Source organism: Sorex fumeus, unplaced genomic scaffold, assembly GCF_029834395.1.
Source record: "Sorex fumeus unplaced genomic scaffold, SorFum_2.1 ptg000095l, whole genome shotgun sequence".
Taxonomy (NCBI): Eukaryota; Metazoa; Chordata; class Mammalia; order Eulipotyphla; family Soricidae; genus Sorex; species Sorex fumeus.
Window position 1 is genome coordinate 1,132,428 of NW_026606152.1, and position 10,123 is coordinate 1,142,550.

Sequence of the window (10,123 nt, forward strand, 5' to 3'; positions counted from 1 at the left end):
AGGCGTCTGCAGACCCCCGGACCCCGAGAGCGTGTCCCTCGGGCTGCGGACAGGTGCTGACCTTTGGGCGGCCCGGGCTGACCGCCTGCCACGGGTGGGGTTGTACACAGGTTTCCAGACACTGAAACTCTTACCTCAACTTTGAAAAAAAAAGAAGATAAAAAAATAAAGACTTTTTTTGTAAGGTTCAGCAACTTTTCTACGCAAGCCCCTGAGGGTGGCCACCATTGGCGCCACCTCTGCTCACGCTCCGGATCCACCTCCTGAGTTCATGTACATACGAGCCTTTATTTATTATCAGCATTGGTCATTTTTTAAAAAAAGAAAAAAAAACACAAAAGAAACGTGTTGTGGAGAGGCACAGCGCGGACAGGCCCCTGCCGCCAGCCGGGCCTCTCACCCAGGTGCTAGTGGGCCCACACAGGCGCCCGGGACACAGTGCTCAGTGTTTTGGTTCTGCTCTTACTCTTGGTCCCTGGGATCCTCTCCAGGACACCTGTAGGGACCCAGTTACAAGATAGAAACTTTGTAATCCGAGGGAAGCTGTACAGCATTCTAAGCCTTGGCATTTAACTTTCTATTGTAAAAACAGATGACAATAATAATACATGGGCTTTACCACAAGGCTCTCGGCTCTTTTCTTCTCGAGGTTGCCCCTGGCCAAACAGTGAGGGGGCCTCTCATCCTGCCACGGCTCCCCAGGGAACGGAGGACCCAAGGACCCCTGGGTGCCAGGGTTCCCCTGCAGGCACATGGCCCCCCTCACCCCAGATGTCCCCGGTTTAGGGCTGTTGTTGGGCCTCCCGGGAGGGGGCTGCAGCTGCCCACCCTTCTGCCGAGCTTCAGAGTGGGGAGTGGGCATGTCACACCTCGGGGTGTGGACCCTTGGACTGCACATGGGACCCCACCCCTGCTAGGAAGCCTCATGCTGGCACACAGGCAGCGCCAATGCATTGACCTGGAACACTTGAATCAGTTTGTAATAAAAATACCAGCGGATTTAAATTTGTTTCCCCCTTTTTTCAAAGGTATTTTCTAAATCACCCGAGTCAGGACTCGGTGCAGACGCGGCCAGGCAGGAGCCCGCCAGGGCCCCTGTGGGGTGCATGGGATGGGGGACCCCAGAACTACGGGAAGGGTTCCTGTGCCATGGCTTGCCTGCTGGGCTGGGGGGGCCTCGGTTGTCATCCAGGCATGGGGGTCCAGCTTCAACCCTGCGGGCAGCCGGTCCCTACTGGCCGGGCCTCTCCTGCCTGCGGTAGCTCCCTCCCGTGTCTGGACTGTCATGTCCATCTGTTTCTGTTGGTTGTGGGTTTTGTTTCCGGCGGTGCGGGTGACACCTCCAGGAGGCTTCCACATCCCCCATGTTACTCCTGTGTGGTGAGCACGCAAGTGCCCGTGATGCTGGCGGGCGTCCCTGCCGTGGTGGCCTCCGGGAAAGTGAAGGTGGCAGGAACTGCTGTCTCCAGCGGGCCCTTCTCCTGGGACGTTTGTTTTGTTTTCTTAATGAAAATTACAAAAACAAAGGTGTCTGTGCATCTCCCAAAGGTGTGTGTGGGCAGCCTCCTGAGCATCTGTGGAAGGGTCACCTCCCTGCACGCCTCTAATGCCACTGTGATGGGACCACCCTCCATCCCCAGAGAATCCACAAGCCCTTCTGTGGGGGGCCCTCAGCCTGCAAGGTGGCTCTGTGACAGCCCCCCGGGGTTCTGGAGGCCCAGGGGGTCAGGTCCTGATGGTTCCAATGACAGTTCTCTGGTGCCAGCAGTGCTGCGGGGTTGTCGGGTCCTTACAGTGGCACTTGGGACAGAAAGTGCGGGGGTCAGACAGGCTGACCGGGTGCTTGCATATGTGCTGTCTGGGGCCCTGGGAGCTCGTTTCTAAAGAACTTGGGGTTCTTGTGGCTGCACTGACAGTGCCACAGGTTCAATCCTTGGCCCCCGCGGTACTGCAAGGGTCCCAGTTCTCTGCAGCTGGTGTCCCCGCCTCCCCGTGATAAGCTCTGATCCACAGGAACCCACCGGGCTGCCCAAAGCAATGTGCCCGGTGAAGCACATTGGGACCCCCACACTGCGTCTCCCACCTCGGCCAGTGCTGTCCAGCACCCCGAGAGAGCTGCCCAGCCTCTGAGGTGGGGACTGCAGTGTCCCTGAGGCTGAGTCCCCCAGGCATCAGAGCGGAGCTGCCAAGGTGCCCCACACCTGTCTCAGGGTCGCTGCAGGGACCTCCTGTGGGGAGCTGGCCCCCGGGGGGAGCTGAACTTCTCCCTGGAGGGGCATCCTGCACCCACAGATCCTTGCAGTCTCCACTGAACACCGTCTCCGACTGGTTGGGACCAGACACGTGTGCGAGAAAGGGACGCAGAGGGCGTTTATTTGGGAAAGGGAACCCAGGTGAGAGACAATCCATCTTCACAGCTGTGAGGCGACAAAGCCTGCCCGGTGACACTGCAGATCAAGACCGTGCCCGGGGGCGGCCTTGGGCACTTGGCTGTGACTGCCTGGGTGCCCCGGGCGACGCTGGCCTCGGCTGGGGTTGCCTGGGTGCTCAGGGCTACGCTGGCCTCGGCTGGGGTTGCCTGGGTGCCCCGGCCACGCGGGCCTCGGCCCCGAAGCCACCCTGGAGGCTTCGCCTGCCTCCACCCTGCAGCCACACAGGTGGAGGCTGGCGCGGGGGCACCAGCGTGGTGTGGAGAACCAGCAGGGCTTGGGTGCCCGGCGCGCCCCCAGCAGCCCCTTCCCCGGCGCTGGGTGGGGGCGAGAGCCTCGGGCCGGCTCGCTGCCGCTCCCCGCAGTCACATCACGGTGCAGAACCTGGACTGGCCCGTGTCCCTGGACGCGTGGCCCTTGCTCCTGTCCCTGACCAGGATGGCCTCGTTGCCGTACTGCGAGTACCACATGCTGCGGCTGCGGCTCAGGTAGGTCCCGGGCGGCCCCGCCTCCAGCTGCCGCTGCTGCTGCTGCCACACGGCCAGGGACGTGTCCCGGTATCGCAGCCGCGCGTGGGCCTCCGACAGGGCCAGCTCGGCCAGCGGCGCGCGGCCGCCCATGCCGGGGCCCGCCGGCCCGGGGTCTCAGCCCCTGGCGGCGCGGGCCCCGGGGGGCGCGCGGACACGGCCCAGGCGCCCGCGCGGGGCGGGCGGCGCGGCGCGGCCGGGCCTCGGGCAGCCGCGTGCGGGCTCCGGCCCCCGAGGGCCGCGCGCCCCCATCGGTGCCGCCGGGAGGCGCGGCGCCTCGCGGGGGTCTCCGGCGGGGTCCCGACGGCTGGCGGCGGCGAGCGGCGTCCGCGCCGCGTCCGGGAAGGGTCGCCCTGCGCCGGGGAAGCCGCGGTCAGCGGAGGGCGTCCCGGGACGCGCCCAGCCCCCGCCGCCCCGCCCGCGTCCCCAGCGCCCGCCCCGTTACCCGCGCTCGTCCCGCGTGTCCACCCGCCGCGGCCCCTCCCCGCCGCCCGCAGTCGGGTCCGCGCGCAGCGGAGCGCCGCGGGCGGGGGCGGGGCCTCCCGGGGCTTCCGGGGCGGGGCGCGTCGCCATGGCAGCGCAGGCGTGGCAGCAGAGCACCGAGCCATCGATGCTCAGGCATTGCGGCGCCCGCCGAGCCCGGGTCCCGCGTGCCGCCCGTGCTGCTCTGGACGCTGACCCCCGGGAGCAGGCGGGCGGGGTCTCTTGGCGAGCGTGACGGCGCGAGGTGCGGGGGTTCCAGGACAATGCACGCACGGCGTGGCTGGGGGGCGCTTGGAGGCGGAGCTTGCCTCGCTCGTTGGGACCCGGGCCGATCCCCCGCACCCCCGACCCGCCTGAGCACGGAGCCAGGAGTAGTCCCCGAGCATCGCCCGAAGTGGCTCCGAAGGAAAGAAAATAAGTTGTTTTCCAGGAGAAACTTACGGAAAGTAAAATGAGTAAAAGTTAAAAGAGCTAAGCCTCCATTCCCCACGCCATAGGGAGAATAAACCCGAAAACCACCGAAATAATCTGGTTGCAGGGAGGCTGAAGGAAGGTGGGACACAAAAGTGCGCACGAGATCCAGAAGACCCGGCGCGCTGCAGCCCAGCCCCTCTGCAGAGGGCGAGCAGAGACTGGCGCCCAGAGCCTGTGAATCTCCCGGACTCCTAGAGTAGCCCCCTCGGAAAGCACCCAGGCCCCTTGAGTGCAAGAGCTTCGAAGATGCAGAGACATGCCCCCCGTGGGCACTGTGCCAGGGCAGCCTGTGTGAGCCAGGTCCGGCACGTGCCCGGGCTCGGCAGGTGTGTGTGATTAGCACATGTGCGTCTGGGGTAAGGATGCTTACGCACATGTGTGTTGGGTAAGGCAGGTGTGCCTGGGGTGAACATGCATGTTTTGGACTAGGCAGGTGTGTATCCAGGTTAGGCGTATGTGTGTTCGACTAAGCATGCATGTCTGGTTAAACATGCATATGTGCTTGCTGCCACGGCTGGGCCTGGAGCTGTGCCCTCCCCCTGGGGTCAGGTCTCTCTCTGCCTGTCTCTGTCGCTCTTGGTAGCTGGGTCCAGGCAGGAGTGCCTGGGGTGAATGGCAGTGCCTGCCACCTAGAGGCTCCGGGTCATATATGTGGGCGTGTTTTGGGGATTGTGCCCCCACCCTTGGGTGACCCTCTGAAGTGCACAGCACACGGGGCTGTAGCCCTGCAGGGCAGAGCCGACAGCCCAGCCTTGGGCACCACCTGCAGAGTCCCATGTGGGGACTCACCCACTGGGGACCTGGGTGTGGGGCATGTCCATCTGTGTCACCCAGCAGGGCCCCTGAGCACCTGAGGGACAAATTGTCCAGGAACCCACCAGTGTCACTGGGGAATTTTCAGACAAAGCACCCGAGGACCTCTGAGGGGGGAACACAGGGGACCCCACCCAAGGGAAGGGGCAGGATGAGGGGAGGGTGAAGACAAGGGACTAAGGACTAAGGGAGAAGACAAGGGAGTAACCTCTGGGTACCAGCTGCAGACTCCGGGCCCTGCACTGCGTGGGGCCCCTTCCGCAGGCTGAGGTCCAGGGCCCACTGGCCGCTGCTCGTGGTGATGGCCGGGTTCTGTGGCTGCTCCTGGGTGCCCCGGTGCCAGCTCAGGCGGTCACAGCTCCCGAGACCCTTCCCCCAAGGTCATGTGCCCTGGCTTTGGGGACTGGAGACAGACTTGCTCTGAAGCCCCCACCCAGCCCCCTGGCCACCCCACTAGGGAAACGGGCGCCGGAGCAATGAGGTGCGGGCTTGCCATCTGGCCAGTCACGGCCACAGGCAGTGAAGACGAGGGCGTGCAAAGAGGTCACAGAAACTTTTCTGGTGGAAGGTTTGGGAAGGCCAAAGAGTGGCGGCCACTAGGTGGATGCTCCGGCCACCACACCTGTTCTGCTCAGGGCTGACTCCTGGCTCTATACTTAAGGCTCATTCCTGGCTCTGTGCTCAGAGCTGGAGCGATAGCACAGCGGGTAGGGTGTTTGCCTTGAACGCAGCTGACCCAGCTGACCGAGTTTGATTCCTCTGCCTTCAATTCTTCTGTTCCTCTCGAAGAGCCCGGCAAGCTACCGAGAGTATCTTGCCTGCATGGCAAAGCCTGGCAAGCTACCCGTGACATATTCGATATGCCAAACACAGTAACAACAAGTCTCACAATGTTACTGGGCCCGCTTGAGCAAATCGATGAACAACAGGAGGACAGTGACAGTGCTCAGAGCTGACTCTTGGCTCTGTGCTTAAGACTCCTGGCTCTGTGCTCAGGGCTCACTCCTGGCAGTGCCCTGGGGACCCTATGTGGTGCTGGGGATTGAACCTGGGTCAGCTGTGTGCAAGGCCAGCGCTCTCCCCACTGTCCTGTCACTCCGGCCCCAGTTCCCGAATTTTCTAGAGAACACAGAGCCTGTCCTGGCACCCGAAGGATGCAGCTGGTTGGGGGAGCCTTGGAGGGTGCGTTGCTCAGAGGGTGGGGGCTGGCCTCTGCCTGGCCTAGTTCCCCTGAGCGCAGTGCTCCAGGCCCAGACGGCTGCTTCGGGGCACGTGGACATGCGCCCTGGCTCCTTTTCTGCTGCGTCCTTAGGGGGATTCCGACCTCCTCCACCCCCGGGGGAGCGCAGCACCCCCATTCACACCGAGGCTCCCCCTCTCCCGCCTGCCTGGTGCGGCTGGCACCACCAGTGTCCCCGCTCCTGCGGGCTCCGTGGCTGCGCTGGGTAGCAGGGCGGTCAGGGCTCTGGTTGGGGCATCCCTGAGCTCGCGGGGTTGGGGTGGCGCTTGACGGCTGAGGGGCGCGAGGGGGCACGGGCCTGGGAAGGGTTCAGGGGCTGTGGGAGCCGCAGCCTTTTCCTCTCACATGTGCCCTCCAGTAAGACAGTCTTGGGCTGTGAACCCTCCGTGTAGCTCCCAGTTACCAGGGACCCTGGCGGTACTCAGGACACCCAGGGCTCCTCCCAGCTCAGTGCTCGCCGGCCTGCGTGGTGGGGCTCTCCCGGGCAGGACGGCACCTCTGCCCTTGCCATCCCTCCGCCCCCTGCCCTGCGCCTTGGTCTCCCACCCCCATTTAAGGGGAAGATTCAGGAGGTGGCCCGAGCAAGTGTGGGTCCCCAAGACCTGTCTGAGCTGCCTCAGGCCTGGCCCCCGCCTCCTGCTCCTGCCGTGTCCTGGCGCAGGACCCCAGAGCATCATGGCAGCGCCACGGGACAAGCCAAGCAGCAGCATGACCACAGCAGAGCCGCTGCCAGCACAGGCCCGTCTAGAACCTTCTGTGACTCCGCAGCCCCTGGCTGAGTGCCACCACAGCCTTTCCGGGCCCTGAGCAACCTGGTCCTGGTCACTTCCGGCAGATGGAGCTGACCCACAGGCCTGAGGGGGCAGCTGCATCGCGGCCTCGGTGCGGGGTGAGCTGCACCCCACCACGCCCAGTGTGGGGGGGCTCGTGCTGGTCACCCTGGGCTGAGCACGGCCACCTCAGCGGGCGGGTCTGGCGCTGAGGGGAGTGGGTGGGGTGAGCTGTGTGGCGCCCCGAGAGGGTGTCAGGGACACTCAGCCTGAGCCATGGTTTGCGCTGGGGTCCTGGGATTGCCCCCAGCATTGTCTGCTCTTGAGCAGCACAGGGGGACCCCCAAGCCCAAACCTGAGGCCAAAGCAGCCCCAGCTCCCACGGGTGAGGCCACAGCCAGCCGGGGCCCGGGCTCTGCTGGGGCACAGTGGCAGGGCTCAGGGGCCCCTCCTGGCTTTGTTCTGGGGCTTGTCCCCAAAGGTGAGCCCAGGGACCAGGCCATGCTGGGGACCAACCTTGGGCTCCGCATGCAGAGCGAGTGGCTGCAGCTTCGACACTGGATCAAAGCCGGAGTCCAGGAGGCAAGCCCAGCTGCTGGCTCTGCGCGCCCGAGCCTCCCCGGTCTCCTGGGGTCAGAGGCTGCTGTGGTGGTGGGGGATGAGCTGAGGAGGCCGTGTCCTTCGCGGCCAGGGAGTCAGCTCCCTCACTGGTGGTCAGTGTCGTCTTTCGCCCTGGGCAGGAGACTGCTGGCCCCCTGGAGGGCCGAGCCAGGGGCCCCAGTCTGCGACATTCTCACCATCCCGGGACCCTGGTGACCGTGGGGCTGCCCCAGCTGCCCGTGTCCTTGGGCGCGCCTGCCAGGCCGCTGGTCTCTTGACGGAGGGAAACGGGTCCATGGCGGGGGGGGGGGGGGGTCGGGGCAGGTCCAGCCCCACAGCGGCCTGACAGGCCTTTCCTGTGCCTGCAGCTCTGGGGAAACTGAGATGCCACAGGACGGAGCGACCTGCCGAAGATGAGTGTTCTGGGTGCTGGACACGGGAAGGGGCCCTTTGCTCCGTCACGCCGGGAAGCCAACACGCTTTCCCACACGGGCTTCTGTAATGCTCAGGCGGGAGAGATGGAGGGATGATGGTAACTGGGGTGGGAGGTTGGAAGGGTGGGTGGGAGGCTGACAGGATGAGTGGGTGGATGGAGAGGGTGGATGGGTACCTGCAAGGAGGGAGGGACGTGAAGTCCCCTGCGGTGCTCAGGGCTGACCCCTGGCTCTGCTCAGCAGTCACTCCTGGTGGTGCCGGGGATCAAACCCCCGTGGGCCGTGGGCAAGGCCAGTCCCTGCTGTTGGTCTCAGCCCCCTGCGTGGGGTCTTCGGGAAGGCTGCTGCTCCTGGTGGGCCTGTGCAGAAGCCCGAGGGCCTCATGGTCTGTGGTGGGAGCAAGACCCCGGGCTTGCCCCAGGCATGGAGGCAGAGCTGGGCTGCTTGTGACCCAGGCATGAGGGCCCGGGCTGCTGCCGAGGGTCTCAGGGGCCCAGACAGGCAGGAAGAGCGCCCCAGCTAATCTTGGTGACTCCTGGTTCCAACTGGGGGAACCTGGGGCCACCCAGTGGATGTGGAGGAGGTGGGGAGATGGGGTCCCCTGGCCCCTCCCATCAAGGGTCTGCAGCAGAGGTGAAACCACGCCCACCAGTCCCCTCAGCTCTGCTGCCCCTCCCCCCCCAGGCCCCTCCCCCCCCACCTGCCCTGGGACCTGCCTGTGAATCACATGGCAGCTGCCTGTCTGAGCGTGGAGGCCAGTGGGTCACGGCCTGTTCTATGTGTTGTCCGGGGCGGGTGGACACCTTCCCTAAAGCCCCGTCTCGGGCCCCCGTCCTGGCCGGAGCCCTGCCGCGCTGATTCTGCCGGCTTCCCAGGGGCCAAGGGGACAGCAGTGCCTGTGGGGAGACCCTGAGGACGGCCTCCGACCATCCCTGTCCTGGGGAAGGGGCTGCCAGGAGCACCTGTCCTGTCTCCCCACTAGTTAGGGGTTCCCACCTTGCGGGAAATTGGTCTTGGGGCCTACAGGTGAGCCGGGCCAGTGCCTCTCTTTCAGCTGTGTCAGGTGGTGTGAGTGGGGCCGTGCAGAGGGCTGTGTGAGCATCAGGCGTGTGGGCAGGGCTGTGCGTCTCTCCTGGTGCAGGCTCTCCTGCCACAGGGTCTCTGCCTGGAGTGGAGGGCAGGACTGCCCCCTGGCAGTGCAGACTGGTGGTTGTGGGGTGGGGGCGGGAAGTGTGGGTAGGGGCCGGCAAGTATAAAGGCTGGGGCAGGCAGACACCAGCTCCTTCCCAGGACAGGATTTGGGGGCCTCTCAGCAGGAGACCGAGTCTGGGTGTGAGGGCAGCCCACCGGGCTCGAGGGTCATGCAGGTGGCAGCTGTGGCGCCTGACCCGGTATGGGGCTGGTGCTACACTCCTGCTGAGAGGTCCATCCGCCTCTCTGCAGGGGTGGTCCCTGACACCTGGGGGGGGGCTCGGGGGTGCTGAGCTCGCGGCCTCCCCAGGGCCCCCTCTCCAGCTGCCCCTCACGTGAGCTGCAGCCTGGCTCTGCACGCTGCCCTGGCCCCCGAGGGCACGGAGGGCGCCGGAATGTTCTGGAATGGGGTCCTCTGCTTGCCTTGTGCCGGACCTGCGCAAGGCACCCGCTCTGCGGCCTCCCGGGGCCCACGGGGGCGCCCGCGGCGCTCTGCAAGTGGTGGGTCTCAGGCCCCCCGGCGACCCCCGACTCCGGGCGGGGGCGGCCGTGCCCGGTCACCCGCCAGGGGGCAGCAGCAGACGCGCGCCGGGCGCGGGCCCCGCGGCGCGAGTGTCCACGCCGGGCCGCCAGGAAGGCCCGGGGCCGCGGGAGGAAGCCCCCCGGGCGGGGACGCGGGTGGGGGCCCGGGGCCCGGGGCCCGGTCCTCGGCGGCGCGGCGGTCGGCGTCGGAGGCGAGGCGGGGCCGCGGGGGTCCCGGCCGGCCGGCCCGCGCCCCCCCCGCCCCGGGAGCGGCCGGAAGGGGCCCCGGGCGCTGCGCTGGGCGCCCGCCCGCCCCTGCCCGGCCCGTGGCCTTTGTGCGGCGCGGGGGGCTGCGCGGCCCCCGCCCTCCCGCCGCCGGCGCGGTCGGCCGCGGGGCAGGAAGTGGGGGCGGGGGCGGCGCCCGGCCGCGCCCCGCCCCGGCCGCGCCCCCCGCGCCCCCCGCGAGCCGGAGCCGCCGGAGCCGCCGCAGCCGCCGGAGCCGCGAGTCGGGCGCGGGGCGCGGGGCGCGGAGCCCGCGCGGGAACAAAGCGGCCCGGCCGGGCTTTGTCTCGGCATGCGGGGCCCGGCGGCGGCGGCGGCGGCGGGGGGCGCGTGAGGGGCGCACGTGGACGCCCGCAGG

At 66.8% G+C, this 10,123-nt stretch overlaps 1 protein-coding gene across 1 annotated transcript; it reads right to left on the bottom strand.

The window, feature by feature from the left end:
* Positions 1–2,361: 2,361 nt before the first annotated feature.
* BRD3OS (BRD3 opposite strand) lies at positions 2,362–3,052 on the bottom strand. Its single transcript, XM_056132739.1, has one exon. It carries the CDS (start codon positions 3,047–3,049, stop codon positions 2,795–2,797), a length of 255 nt encoding a protein of 84 aa, XP_055988714.1. The 5' UTR covers positions 3,050–3,052; the 3' UTR covers positions 2,362–2,794.
* Positions 3,053–10,123: the final 7,071 nt, after the last annotated feature.